Consider the following 15,869-nt stretch of genomic DNA (forward strand, 5'->3'; position numbering starts at 1 on the left):
CAAAGGTTTTCTTTACTGTTCCTCAATCCTTTCTATGAAAATGAATGATGTGAATGAAAAGTTTTTGTTGAGTCTGTGAATGTAACATACAACACTTGCAAAACTGATGTGATAGTAGGAGAATAGGGTATGATGGAATCTGAAATTAAAAACATACAATTGCAAATGATCAAGTCTTTTTAATGTTACATAAATGTATTTATTTGTTGAATAGTCCCTGTTGAGATACTTTATCTTGATTAGATACATGCAGAATTTGTTACGTGAAAACTTCCAGCAGCTAGTACCTGAAAGAAATATGATAAGTGATCGACTCGGTGAATAAACTTGACTAGAGGTAGCAGATACCTCAGGGAGGCATGTTACAGATAATATAAAGAGGCTAAGAAAATTACAAAGGATATGGGAAGTCTGATGTTGTGTCTGCCTGGCCCTGCTATTGAGAGAGTATACTGTTTTCTATGCACATCCCAACTGTTAAAGGTACTATAAGCGATACTTGGGAAATGATACAAATATTTGAAATTGGATGGAAGGATAAGACTATGAAATTCTCCTCTGGTATTTCCAAATTAACCAAATGAAAGGAAACAGTAGTTTTGAACAAATTAATGTGATGGTGCATGCAATTGTGTGTATAATCTTTTCCTGTAAACTTTTAAAACATGCATATTTTAAGCGTACATCACCTATTTAGAGTTGAAATGCACTTGGCACTATTTGCCAGTTTTTTGTTGATTTTTAGCCTCATTTCATACCAATTATTCTTAGTGTGAATTTATTAAGATTAAAAGCTTTAAGTGTAGTTGGTCTGATTTTTTTTTCACATTGTGTTTTGTATCTTACATTGAGGTCTATCAGTAAAACAATTTTGAGTCATGTACTGCAGTTTTTTAGATATTAGAAAAAAAAACCATAACAGTGGCCCATATTTTTTATTTTTATTTATTCGTTATTTATTCAGGAAATTCCATCAATACAAATGTACTGGTCTCCCTGGAAGACCTGATTTGATATATATATATACATAAACATGATAATAAGAATATAAGAAATATATATTACAAAATGAAGGAATTAAACATGATACAAAACAATATATAGCTCAGGATATTATACAAAACTTATAGACCAATTGCATTTTAGAATAGTATGTACACACTTCGTGTAGTGATACACCTCTTTTTGTTCACACCATCGAAACAAAACATATCTTAGGCATTAAATTTGATTGGAATAACAAGAAAAATTTCTTCTCATTTCAAAATCTCAGTTTTGATGAGGCTAAGTATGGGGATGAGGCTGTTGATAGGGTCATCCACCTTTAAGACAGCGGCTCTGCAAGAAAACAAAGCACTTGGGCATTGTGAGTAAGTAGGTTGTCAATTCAGGCCAGCTAATTTAATTCCTTTGATAGCCAAGCAAAATATTGGGGAGAAACACACAAACATTTAGTGAACGAGTGCCTGTAAAGCAAATGTTGAAACAGCTCTTGATGTGAAGCATCATCGCTGGGAGCAAGATTTGCTTTTGCCAATCACAACAAAGTTGACACACTGGGGTTCTTTCCGGTTAACTGACATTCAGTTATCGCATTAGCATATCTGATCACATAGCAAGTGTTTTTGTTTTCTATCTGCACTGATTTAATATTGGATATTCAGGTTACTACATTCCCCTTCTAACCAGCCTAAGGATAGACAGGGGAGGGAGGAAGGTAACTTGAGCTTCCTTGGTCAGGACCCTTTCTCTGCTGTAAAATAAATTGTCAGTTTATATAGTGTTAAAAGGTAGTGAAGATTTTGACCTCTCCAACACTGCCATACAAGTTTGTATTATTGAAGTTTTTGACCTCGCCCACACTATAAACTTGTATTGAGATGAAGATTAACTTCAAAAGGTCTGCTAGCAGCTCCCCGGTGCTCAGTCCATTCTACTTCCGGTAGAAGGTGTAAAACCACATAAGGCCAATGGGGAAAGTTTAGCTAAAAGTTCAATTATTTTGTTCAAAATAAATTCAATTAAAATTAAAGGTCAAAGGTTATGTGGTCAAATTGGGTGGTTCACTACAATACTGTGAACTCTAGTGAGATTTAACCAATCGGAAGGTAGCAATAAGCCACCGTAGATCAGGTACTAATCAGCACAGATTGTCTCAATAAATGTAAACAAAACTTTACTTTGATCAGCTGACTGTAGCAGTAGCTTGTACTTAAAACTGATAGTTTACAGTACTGTATTTTGTAACCATCTATTTTAAGTCTTGGGTTAACAGTTTCTTAATTTTTATGCATGATTTGAGTCTTCAAGACTTCACTTTTTCTGGACAACTGAAATTGGTTGGTCAGTGTAAAATGTTACTCGCCAATCGGGCTGGTGATTTTAGAACTTCACTCGTAAGACCACAAACTTACTTGCCACTGGCGACCGGATGGTGTTATTTTCCATCCCTGTCTGCAGGTCTTTAATTTTGCAATACATTGTGTAGGAAAATAAGATAGGATTTTAAAATGTCTGCTTCAACAACAGGTCACATTACTCTTAAAGCAATATTGTAACATTTCCAGAAAAACAGATTTATTTCTTTTCCACGCAATGTTTGTTTTTCACTGTTATATGTCAGATGTGCCTCCTTTTAATTTCGAGCCGAACAAATGATGTAAACAAAGAAAATCACTTTTTAATTACGACGCCTATGTCGCCAATGCGTGTCGCTCCATCTGTATTAAGGTTGCCCCTTCTAATTTGTTATGAACATCTTGTACGCCATACATGTACACTGTACAGCATTATGAACATTGCATTATGTGATTGACTAATATTTCAATTGTATGAATTAAAGGCTTTACTCAGTGATTTCATTAACAATCTCAGATTTTGTCCAATTCAGTGCTAAAGCCTTTTTAAATTTTTTTTTATTAAAGTACATTATAATCGACTTGTGTAAAATTCTTAATTTTGGAAAACATTGAAGGTATCTTCGTCAGCAAATGCTACAATATTGCTTAAATTTAAAGACATTAACAAACAGCATGATAAACTTGTGGTATTGTGTAAATTGAAGTATTCTTATAACCACCAACTTTATTATGATTTTTTTCCAGCACCTTGGGCTGAAGATCAAAATAAGACAGAAAATTTCCACTTCAACATCAGTGGCATTACATTGCTTTTAATTTAAGGGCATTAAAAAGCATCATAAACTTGTTAATTGTGGAATTCTAATTACCACCAACGTTTTATAACATTATAATTTTTTACTACCACCTTGGGCTGAAGATGAAGACAGTAGCAAGTTAGGATATTTCTATGTATTCATGTATATGCCTTACCAAGGAGGAATACTAAAAAATTAGTTGGCAGATGAATACCCAGCGAGCCAGCACTGGCTTTAGGCATTAGAGCATGGATGCAATGCAGTTTCATTACTATGTTGATTTGCTATCTAATGAAGATAGCTTTCTGTATTCATGAAGTGGTATTGGTAAGGGTGCAAGGAAAGGAATTTGTCATTGGCATTAATCCGACATAAAAGTTGAGTTTGTGGTTCAATATTTAAGAGTAGGCTATCACAAACCATTGACATGCTTGTATTTATTGCCCTGATAGCTTTGCAAGCTTTGAACATCTTATAAATGCCCTTTATCAGAGTTATTTGGCACTTACTTTGCATTTATGGGCTAGGTAATTAAAATCACTTTGTGAAATGTACCTCTTTCCCAGAAAAAGCCATGTAGCATTGCATGACCCTGGTGTGACCGGGTTCTTTTCATGCGATAAACAGGATCTGCAAAGTGTGAGGGTCATTGGAATGCTGTTCTTCTTTGAATATACCTTTTCAAATCAACATCATAAACATGCAAGAAAACCAGGTTACAGGCACCAGGTTCATATGCAGCAGAATAAAGCATATGCAAATGTCCTTACACTCGCATAAATTGACTGGCATAAGGCCTCGTTAGTGATAATCAAAATGCAACTACATTAATGTGCTGTGCCTAGCAGCTGCATGATGACCCAAAATATTATTATAAACTAGATCATCATACACAAACATCAGCTGTCTTGAAAAAACTTTGATTTGAATGAAGATGTCTGTAGGCCTGTATTGATGAGCACAGTGATTTGTTTTAACTGATGATATAGTTAAGCCTTCAGATTCCAAATTTGTGACTATTTATTGATGAAACTTTGCTGCTTATTTCTGTGTATGCACCACACCTGTTTGGATCTATAAATGATCAATTCATTCATATGTTGTGCCATCAATTTGCCCAAAGGCTCAAGGAACATGCTGACGTCACACACCGTGACTGAATCGAAGAAAGAATCATCAATTTGCCATAAACACTACTGTCAAAACATACGTTAAAGCAAAACCTCCTCTCTCTCAAGTCATCATTTAATTCACATATGGCCGGTAATGAAGAAAACATCATAAATTTGCCATAAACGCTACTGTCAAAACATACATTAAAGCAAAACCTCATCTCTCTCAAGTCATCATTTAATTCACATATGGCCGGTAATGAAGACAACATCGTAATTCACTGCAATGTATAGCCTATATGTTATAAATGGTGCAATACATCATCCATGAATAAATGTGGTACGGACACGTACATGGCTTTGTAACATAATTAACTATCGTCTGAATGCGCTGGAAAGCCTGTCTTCCTCGCTTCTCAATTGAGGGGAAATGACCTTAAAACACTAATAAAGAGCACATAGAAATAATCTTAGTTTGCATGACATTTGGCATGCGATTAGTAGTAGTAGTAAGCTATTGGATTAGTGATTATATAGGGAGGGAACCACTTGTAATTGAAGGTAAATAGGAGCATTGTGTTGTACAGGTGGGGAGAAGATGTAGGTTGATCAATATGTGTGGTTTGTAACCGATGGCAATAGTCTTGATTGTAATCAAAATGTAAACAAGGTTTGCATAATCTAATTTGTACTGTCAGTTGTAAACAATGTTATGGGGTTTGATCAACTGTAAAAAATGAGTTGTTTTGCTAAATAGAGACGTGTCGAGACATGGGATGTTTCTCCTTCATATTGTGTTTCACCAAAACAGACGAGATTTTTGTTTGTATATTTTTTTTCTTCAAAATTAATGATATTTGATTCAAATATTTGTGATTGTCAAGAAATACAATATGTTAGTACTCACTGTGCCAGTGTTGACTTGACAAGCCCTTCCTAGTTTTGTGATGGCTAGCGCTTCATGATCACAGTTTTTAAGGAGGATTGTGATTTGAGAGAACTGATTTGAGAGAACTGTACTTGTCATTTCTAATCTGCACTTGCCAAGGTTGTCGTTTATAAAGCGACTCAGGCCATGTTGATTAACAGCAGTTGTCATTAATGTCCACAAAGCTTGCAGATTTTCTATATCCACTATAAATCACCTTGGCATATGTATATGTATTGGTGCCACATCAACTATAAGCCATACATGTACTTGGTATCACTGCAAATGTGTTGTCAGGGGCTTGCACCAGCTTCATATTACAGGCATGATTATTTTCAGCGTTTTAGCTGATTTCAGCATTTTTTGTTATTGTTTTCAGTGTTTTTCAGCCTATTTCTGAATCAAATTCACAGAAAATGGTAGAAAAATGTTTTTCAGCGTTTTTATTTTTCAAGACCAGTTTTCGTGTCTGATATTACTTGTCTTAAGAAATTGTGCTAGTGTCAGCACAAATCAGATGAGTGTAATGTCATTAAATAATGCTCGGACAACAGAACACTTGCATTACTGAGTACTCAAGTCCCATGACACTGAAAAACACTTTCTTTCATCTGCACCTCAATATTCAGTTTCAAATATTTTGAGTACTATACATTGACCATGGTCAAATGTTGTACCAAGTAGGGCAATTTGTTATGAAATTCTTTAAAATATCTGATCAATTTAAACAAAAAGCATTACTATACCCACCACAATTTTTGTTGGCAACCCCAATATGATCAACTTATGGCCACCCCAATATTTTCAACCTTACTAATATACGAAGGCAGTAAGTTTGTCAGGATACATCCTGAATTCAGGATTTTTATCTACCCTTTCTTGTAGAGTAATACAGATTCTAAGGATGAGTGTTTCAAGATTTTCTGTTGACAATTACTTACAAGTTAAATTTTCTTTACTTTCAAATATAGTCCACCTAAATAAGGACAGTTTTTGTACATTGCATGACACAATATAACAGTCTACAAATCATGCGATACTGTGAGTAGACAGTTACAAGAAGCACTTGATACAAAAACATGTTGCAACGTTGTAAACAACTTAGTTTTCCCGTTAAATGAAAAAATTTATATCTGTTTTTATCATTTTATATGATAGAATAGCTAAAAGGAGTCTATTGGATTATTACAAGGCAATGTGTCCTCGCCAGATAAATAATTTGAATAAAAGAGCTTAAAAGATTCCAATTTTACTTTTTACATATGTGGCTAGGATGTATACTTTATTTTGTCAATAAACATCCGCTGTTTATCCAAATTTATTAACCAAATAACGGTGTTGACTTTTCACTGAATAGAAATTCTAATTAAATACCGTTCATTTACAATGTACCCTATTACAATCTGTAATCAAATTATAAAGAAAATATCTAAATACAATCTTCCTGTTTATATTTGTATCAAACACCAAGAAAATACATCAGGTGAATCTATAATTCTGTTTGTACCACATTTGCCACAATTTTTTTTTTAAGATAAGCCGATTTTGTTCCCTCTGGTGATCTATTTATTCATGTGCTTGCATGCATGTGTTCATTGCCATTTGAAGCCTTTACTATAGATAGTCTTATATTCTTATGGAAATGGAAAGGAAAATATGACATTTGTAAGTTGTAAAAGAAACATAGGGTGTTGGTATATGAGGATATTGTAATAAGACTGATAAAGCAGCACCATGAAGTTATGGGGCTGTGCAATAATTATGACCTCATGGGGGTGAAATGTCCAAATAGCGTGGCAAAAATTGATTTCCCCTCTCTTGGCCTGCCAAAAAAACTTTGCTCCCTCCCTTTGTCATATTTGTGCATGGCTAGTTTTGGAAATTCAATTTACAAATCTTTTTAAATGGTCTAGATATATAATGAGTAGAACAAGAAGGAAATTTTGCATATTTGAATGTTTCTGTACTGTTTTTTTCTACGCCTTTTTGTAGCATTTTATTTAAAGGTGTCCCATTAATGTGTGCCAACATCACTTGCTCCCCCATGCTTTTGGCTTGCCAAATATTCTTGCCCTTCCTCTAATTTTACCCTTTCCCTAGGGTCATAATTATTGGACAACCCCTATAGAGACATTCTTCTTTCTTTTTTGCATGTTCTTCTTTCCTCATGATTATTTCATCATTGGATCAATTTCCATATTACACCTTTCACTAATAAATGTGTGAAGTTGGTGAAAAAATGACAAATTTCTCTTCAATCATTACTGGTGGGCAAAAAAGTGACAATTGATACACTCATGTAAAGCCCACATTTTAGATGTAGTAATTGAATGACACATGAATGCAGAGTTAGATAGAATAAGAATTCTTCACCAGTAGTATTCTTCTTGTGCTTTATAAGCAGCAGACAAAGTTTGAAGCAGTAGTCTTAATGTAGCAGTCCATGGAGGTTTAATACCCACTTTGAAAATCCTTGTCACTACTTTAGACTCCTTTAGAATTGCTCAAGCCTTGGTCCCTTGTGATATGTACTGCACAATTAAGCTGTACTTGTCTGACTTCAAGAAAGGGCAGCTTGTCTGCAAAGGTTTTGAGCTGCTTTTACATTGCGGTAATAACGACCGTAACATCAAGTTTGTTGAGGGAAAATGGGGACAAGCAGGGGTAATCTCTCTAATGCCTCCTGATGTAAAGTGTCCAGAGATACACATGTATTGTAGGTACATTAGCAACAAGATTTCAAAAATGACCAAACTTTCTCTCTGGATCTGCCCCTGCCAAGATTCAAGAGCTGGTTCAACTCTGTCGTTTTCGTAGAAATGCGGGGCAATAGAACTACTTGACCGCCTGCCGGTGTGCAATACTGTATCTTCACGCTAATTCAGTGCCTCTTTCTCCCTATGCCTTGAAAGTGTCTCCAAATTGGTGATGTGCTATACATTTTTATGTTATAAAATGTTTGCTCTCTATTGTAAGTAAATGTAGGCTAATGTGACTAGGAAATTGTTTGAGTTCCAGAGAAAGTTTGATAGGGTAGTTGACTGTCTCCAATGAAAGAATGCTCTACTTGAATGTCTTTTGTATACTTTTTGTGATTCAGTTTTCTGTTTGGAGAATCTGCCAAGTCACCTTGGTGACTATAATTATTATGATAAACTATAGGCCTATATATTTTCTGCTATGTGTAGTGTGGCATCATAATACTATGTGAAAATGAACTCTTGTTTCTTGAGTGTGAGTGTGTACATATGACCCTCTCCTGAAGAAAATGCCATCTTGAGATGGAGCTGTGTCACCACCGGCAGAGAGGATGTTGGGAAATCAATCACTCTGAAGAAGTATGAAAGAACTTTCTACTTGGATGTATTTTGTATACCTTTTGTGAATTGATGAATAAAACTTAATTGAATTTGAATTGTATGTCGAATATAACATAGGAAAATTTTAGGCCAGTGTCAAAAATTTGTTTTTTTAAATGAAAATGCCAAAATATATGTTTTACAGGTACTATTAACTTTGATTACATGATTGCAGATGTATGGTTTTCAATGCACTGATGTCTGTACTAATTATTATGTCTAAAATGTGTTCCCATCTTGCTTCTTTTTTGCAGAAAATGCTTAGACAAGAGGAATCGATTGTTAGTAAATGGTCTCTCAGCAGACGACCCTTTGTCTGGACTGCTGTCAAACAGTTCATCACCTTTACCCGCCAACAAAAAAGGTATGTACCTGAGGAATCGGTTGTTAATAAATGGTATATCTGAAGACAATCCTTTGTCTGGAAGCCCTGCACTCTAACAACATGCTTTGGTATAATTAGAAAAAGGGAAAAAAAGTACCTTTTGGCTAGAATCCCACAACTGATAAAAAAACAGGTTATATTTCTATAGACTTACATTGAAAACACTTTTTTACACACAAAAAAAAGCCTAACTGAAATATGTGCATATCATGTTTTTCAATCATACAGGCATATCATTCAATAGTGCAAAATGCAAAAACCAGTTCCTATTCATTCATTATAAACTGTTTTCCTTGTATGGAAAGTATAAATTGGCACTTCCCCATTATGAAACACATGAAAACAAACAAGCAAACAAAAAGAAAACAAGCATGAGGGACTGAGGGCATCCACAGATATAAAAGAGCCTGTTAATTTCACCATGTACACTCAATGAAAAAAAAGTAGGCCAAAGTCTTGATACTGCGCTGCCACAAATTGGTTGTTTATTGTAGATAGATGATGGGAACCATGACTGTGGTATCGGGTACAAGTGCATTATGAAAGAGAGGAAGATATTTGACAAGATAGCAAAGTGATGATAGAAAGCCACCTGCAAGAAGACTCTATCCCAGAGTTCATTGCAAATATTGGGATAAAATGCCCGATAAAATGATGAGGGAAGACATGACTGTGGTGTAAGGTGCAAGTGCATTCATAAAGAGAAAAAGATGCTTGGCAATGTAGCACTGTGATAATAGAAGCCAACTGCAATAAGAACCCATCCCAGAGTTCATTGCAAACATTGGGATAAAATGATGAAGGAAGCTGTGACTGGTGTAAGGTGCAAGTGCATTCATAAAGAGAAAAAGATGCTTGACAAGATAGCGCTGTGATGATAGAAGCCAACTGCAATAAGAACCCAGAGTTCATTGCAAATATTGGGATAAAATGATGAAGGAAGCTGTGACTGTGGTGTAAGGTGCAAGTGCATTCATAAAGAGAAAAAGATGCTTGACAAGATAGCGCTGTGATGATAGAAGCCAACTGCAATAAGAACCCAGAGTTCATTGCAAATATTGGGATAAAATGATGAAGGAAGCTGTGACTGTGGTGTAAGGTGCAAGTGCATTCATAAAGAGAAAAAGATGCTTGACAAGATAGCGCTGTGATGATAGAAGCCAACTGCAATAAGAACCCAGAGTTCATTGCAAATATTGGGATAAAATGATGAAGGAAGCTGTGACTGTGGTGTAAGGTGCAAGTGCATTCATAAAGAGAAAAAGATGCTTGACAAGATAGCGCTGTGATGATAGAAGCCAACTGCAATAAGAACCCATCCCAGAGTTCATTACAAATATTGGGATAAAATGATGAAGGAAGCTGTGACTGTGGTGTAAGGTGCAAGTGCATTCATAAAGAGAAAAAGATGCTTGACAAGATAGCGCTGTGATGATAGAAGCCAACTGCAATAAGAACCCAGAGTTCATTGCAAATATTGGGATAAAATGATGAAGGAAGCTGTGACTGTGGTGTAAGGTGCAAGTGCATTCATAAAGAGAAAAGATGCTTGACAAGATAGCGCTGTGATGATAGAAGCCAACTGCAATAAGAACCCATCCCAGAGTTCATTACAAATATTGGGGTAAAAAGTGATGTAAGATTAATGCAAATTTTGATCTCCTAAAGAAATGGTTCTGAGCTCATGTTACTAACAACAATGCTGTCAGGAGGCGAAGTTACGGTGGTGAAATTGTGTGGATTTTGGGTGAACCAACACTCAACCGGCGGTTGAACCGTGTTCCATTGTTTAGAACAATAGAAACCGGCTCCAACTAGACGGAACCGCCCGGAACAGGCAGTCAAGTTTTGATTTGATCCCTTATGTGTTGTATCTCTACTCATCATTTGGGTTGCATTATAGGTTTGACTTCAAAACTGGCCTAAAACTGTTATCTATCTTACAGGTGGGTGACCACCTGACAGTAAAATCATGTGCCACAGGCTTGCTGGTGACATGATTCCAGCACCACCACACAGAAGCAATCATACACCATAGACCCATGCATAGACTTTATTCATGGAAACCTTCTACCAGTGGGGTTTAGTATTATCAATTAAAGGAGTATTTCGTGATCCTAGCATCCTCTTTGTATGACATTTTTCAGTAGATATCCACGAAAAAAGCTTATTCCCAAAATTTCAGTTGATTCCGATTTTGCGTTTGCAAATTATGCATGATTATGTGTATCACACTGTGTTGTAATTTTTTTGTTCTGGTATACCAGAACAAAATTCAAATTTCACGATATCTTTGCCAAACGAATTAATCTGCAGGCAATGTTTTGTAAACATTATGTAGCCAGAGGTTTCCAGTAATATTAAAATCTCAACTTTTTTTGAGAAAAGTGGGAGGGGGGATGATGCTGTGGATCATGAAATGCCCTTTTAATTGAGGGTTTTTGCAATAATAAGTTTGGGAACTTTTGTAACAAGGCAGTGGAATTGGAGCTGAAAATAAATCAAAGATGATTTAAAATGTATAATTTGACCAGGATTTTGTTACTGAAGCCAAGTTTTCTCTTGGCAATTTTGCAAACCAAAGTGGTTAAATTTGTGAACATATCCAGTGCACACTGTGTGATGGGATTGCTGCAAAATAGCACATTTTTATTTGATCCAATATTAAAAGTGCCACATAATGCCTAGGTAGAGATCTCTTAGGGAGTGAAATTTCATGAGCAACAATAAATTCAGAACCCTGGTGCGATAAAACTAATAGCTAACCTCTTGGGCCTGTAGATGTGCTCTACTTCTGTGCTCACGTTAACATACCATGTTTTCATTACTTGGTGAAATAGCTAGCATAAATAAAACACTAGCCGATTACACATAGCAATACAGATAAGAAGGGGTTTATGCTAGAGCTTAACATATAGGCACCCTACTTGAAATACATGTAAACTGGAGACAATTGAACAAAATGAAGCCATTTATCATTGATTGCAAAAACTAATGAAAATTCAATTGAATTCCTTCAGATCTTGAATAAATAAAATAAATTGTGTGAGTGCAAGGCCATGTGCACAGACAAGAATAGCTGCCACTTGTATTATTATAATACCGCTGATTACTATTTATCAATGAAGTACAAAAGGTCCAAAGTAAGTTCAAAATAATGACTTACTTGGGTGGGTTATCGCTCACCAGGAATGCAGTACGAAAAATCCACACTTTACATTGTGCAAATGGTGCTGCATTCACACCCACACACCTGCCAACACACCTTTCACATCAAGATTTTCTTGCACTGTACAACTCATGTTAAATCATGTACGTCTCTAGCACAGTTTAAAAGTTCTTTAAAAACTCATTTAATGAAAGGAGCATTTTCCTGATGTGCATCACCATATTTTTGTTCCCCTATTGATTGTTGTTGTTTATGTAACGACTTAGTTCAATTTATTTTGTAGTGCAAGGTAATTTTTATATTGTGCCCTGAGCGCCCTGTGCGCAATATAAATTCACATTATTATCATTATAGTGGGTTAGAGTTGTTTGGGGAGATGAAAGCAAACAAATTGACAAACTATTTTGGATGCATCTATAAATTAAACTTCTAACAAATTGAATTTCACTACCAAACAAATCATGTTGCTAATATTAGGTCAAAAAAGAAAAATAGTATGTATCAAAGCTTGCAAAGATTTAAAATCCAATACGGAATGCATTTTTTTATTTTTTATTTCCAGACTCAAATTCAGTCAAAATAAGCTTGAGATGCTCGGAACTATCAAATCTTACATTCTTAATACATGTGCAGACTGCACATAATAAAATATTTTCACTAATTATACAATTCTTACAACAAATGCTTGTAAAACATATTTTCACTGATATTTTTGTAAAAACAAGATTGACTTTTGAATTTAATTGGCCAATATCTGCGAGACAAATGCATATTTTAAAATAAATGAGCGCGGCAGCTTGGAGACATATATTTTTGTTTTGTCTAATCAAGGTTGTCAAAAAGTCATATTTAGTAAGCCAGCTGGGGATTTCTATCATGGTATGTGATATTTGCCTGTTCCATAGAAATGTCAAGTACCTTTTTAACCTGAATCTGTGCCAAATGTAGTCAATTTGGCCCATAGGAAAATAGACTTTTTCTGATGATTAGCCTTGCAGGTTAGCCTTAGACATGTTGTTATCCCTTCTCATCACGTGTATAGAATGTACTCAAGGAATCTCAATCTTAAAACTTCCAGGGTTGCCAAAATATTTCAGCCTATTTTGTTACAAAATTCCACCCAAAATATAACTTAACAGAAATCAAGGGCATTTTAATACAACATTGGTCCAAAATTGTTTCATTTCGTGTGGATTTCACCCAAAATCCTCCAAAACATCGTAATTTGTTATTGAATTTTGCAGCAAAAGGCACTGAACATGGGCTAAAATTAATATTTTCCACTCAAACTCAAAAGTTGCCCAACAGTGGCAAAAATCGCAGGAGCCATTTTCAAGTCATGGGACAATAGTTGAAAGTGGCCTTTATTGGGATACCAAATCACGGGTGTGGCAACCATGAGTAGTTCACCTGTTCAGTTCAGATGAGTAAAAAGTACAGCATGGACCCCTGAGGCATTATACAACATTTAATTGTGCCAATGCTACTCATTGCATTTGGATGATGACGTGCTCTGCATTTTTAAATCCAATTAGTGGTTTGGTCTCCCTAACAGGCATGCATAGCTGGGATTAGAAGGCGTTTTATTATGCTACATATGTTACTGTTTTTGACATGTTTCAAAGGTAGCTGAATTTACAAACAACCAACATCTTCTGTTGAGTCTATCTTCCAACATGATCGATCAAGGTCCTCCTAGACTGTACTATAGTTGTTCCCAGGCTGTGGGGCACAACTTAATTTTTAGCCCTTTTAAAAAAATCGATACTTTTTGAGCTACCCTCGATTTATTTTCTTTTTGAATAGTATGTGCTATTTGTGTAAAGAACAATCCATAGCAGCTTAAATAAAATTGTTCAAGTATCATATAGTTTGTGTCCGATTCTGTCCCGATAAAAAGTGACTCGTTTATAAATGGAAATGGGTCAATTCTCTTGAGAGGCGGCCATATCCTGTGTTAAACACTGTCCAAACCGGCAATATCAACACACCAAAGAGTGATGCACACAACTTAACTAAGCCATTCAATCTTGTCAAAGTACTGACATGAGACAACTGTGGTCTAATTAAAATATCCCGGGGTGTCCTGGTTTTGAGGGCAGAGCAATGACTTCCCTTAGCATAGTCGTCCTCGACTCAATAATCACCTCTTCTGCGGGTGACAAGATCACAGGCGATTTGCCATCTTTATCCCCATGTTCCTGAAAGGTTAGAACGTAATCATAGAGCGTAATTATACCAATTGCACTGCTACTTGCTCTGATCTTGTAACCCTCCAACAACAAAAAAGAGTCGGAAATGAGAAACTATTTTGTGTTACATTGCATTTCCCTTCTGGTTATCCGCTAGCATACTGTATGTGCCATGATTGCATTTTGTTGACTGCAGTTTCATTATAGAAAGTGTGCTAAATACAGGTTAACATTATGTTGTAGTTGAGTAATAAGTCTTGATTATCAAATTTCACGATTGCTAAAGGTACCTAAATTTATTATCAGTTTCATGCATTCTTCCGGCAAATTGTGATGCTTCGGTCTAGTCCGGAAGGGAGATGTATAGCCTTTGAACATAATCAGTAAATGATTCATTTGTCACGGTTCTTTGATTTGATTATTTAATTATATGTGATGCGATCAAGCAAAATCAGCCGGAACTCGGAAATATTAAATTTTGAGTTTCTTATAGGAGAGTAATAAGCATTAACAAAGCTGCATTTTGCAGAAAACCCCATTGAAATTTAACAACCAGTTCCAAAGATATGAGCAATTAAAGAGTTTCCAAAACAGCAGGAAACAAAAGGAAATAATTCCTCTGTGTGGCTATATCTCAAAATCAATATTTCTGAGTTCCGACTGATTTTGCTTGATCGCATCACATATATAGGCTATATCCTAACAAAACATCACATAATTTTCAATTCTAGACCTGGAAAATTCCAACAGCTTTCACACTATTATACACACTAATATTACATGGATTTTCCTTTTGTGCATAAAACTAATCATCTTTTTCTGCTTTTTTATGGTTTAATTTATTTTTTCAAATAATATGAGTTATTCCTTAATTTCATGATAAAGGTTGATCAGTTGTGATAGCCTGATAAATGCTATCTATTGAAAATAGCAATGCTCAGCTGTAATAGCCTAATAGTAGGGATAACCATCAAAATTTCATGTTGCCCCTATTGCTACAAAAGACTGTTTTCTGGATAGAACTCATCAACAGAAGTATTTTGGTGGTTAAATGGTCAAAATCGTTCAAAAACTTTTCGAATTATGAATTTTCAAAGTTTCCCATTCTGACCGGTCATTGGAACGAAATAAAATGACAAGGTCCAAAAATAGCAATTGGGAGCAAAATTGGCATAAGCATATATTTACCTTTATATATTTCTTTATTTTAACATATATGCAAACATGAAACAAGCATATTGTGAAAGTATCAAAGGGTTTCTTATGAAATGGCACTTTACTAGTCAATGACATAAATTATTTTTTCAAACTGAGGCATTGAAATCATGCATTTAGAGAACATTTGCCAAAAATCATCCAAGATGGCCGATATGGCACAAAATCAAAATTGCACTAAGTCCAGGTGAACTTTTTTTTCACAACCAAAATGTCAATGTTATTGGGTTTAATATGACCAATTAGTAGGTGTATGCAAACAAAATCTTAAGTGTCATTGAAGGTCATTGACTCATTCACAACAATAGAGGTTATCCACTTCACTCATCATGCTCATGTGTGACTTCTAACA

The 15,869-nt window shown here is 35.3% G+C and overlaps 1 protein-coding gene across 7 annotated transcripts in view; it reads left to right on the forward strand.

Annotated features, from left to right (window-relative positions):
- LOC140161362 (cGMP-dependent 3',5'-cyclic phosphodiesterase-like) overlaps positions 1 to 15,869 on the forward strand; it is a 294,091-nt gene that overhangs the window by 181,605 nt on the left and 96,617 nt on the right. For all 7 annotated transcript variants that reach the window (XM_072184856.1, XM_072184859.1, XM_072184857.1 and 4 more), the window contains exon 4: positions 8,811 to 8,920. In XM_072184856.1, coding sequence (XP_072040957.1) covers positions 8,811 to 8,920 — 110 coding nt within the window. The remainder of the gene's footprint in view (positions 1 to 8,810; positions 8,921 to 15,869) is intronic.

This window comes from Amphiura filiformis, chromosome 9 (genome assembly GCF_039555335.1).
Source record: "Amphiura filiformis chromosome 9, Afil_fr2py, whole genome shotgun sequence".
NCBI classification, from domain to species: domain Eukaryota; kingdom Metazoa; phylum Echinodermata; class Ophiuroidea; order Amphilepidida; family Amphiuridae; genus Amphiura; species Amphiura filiformis.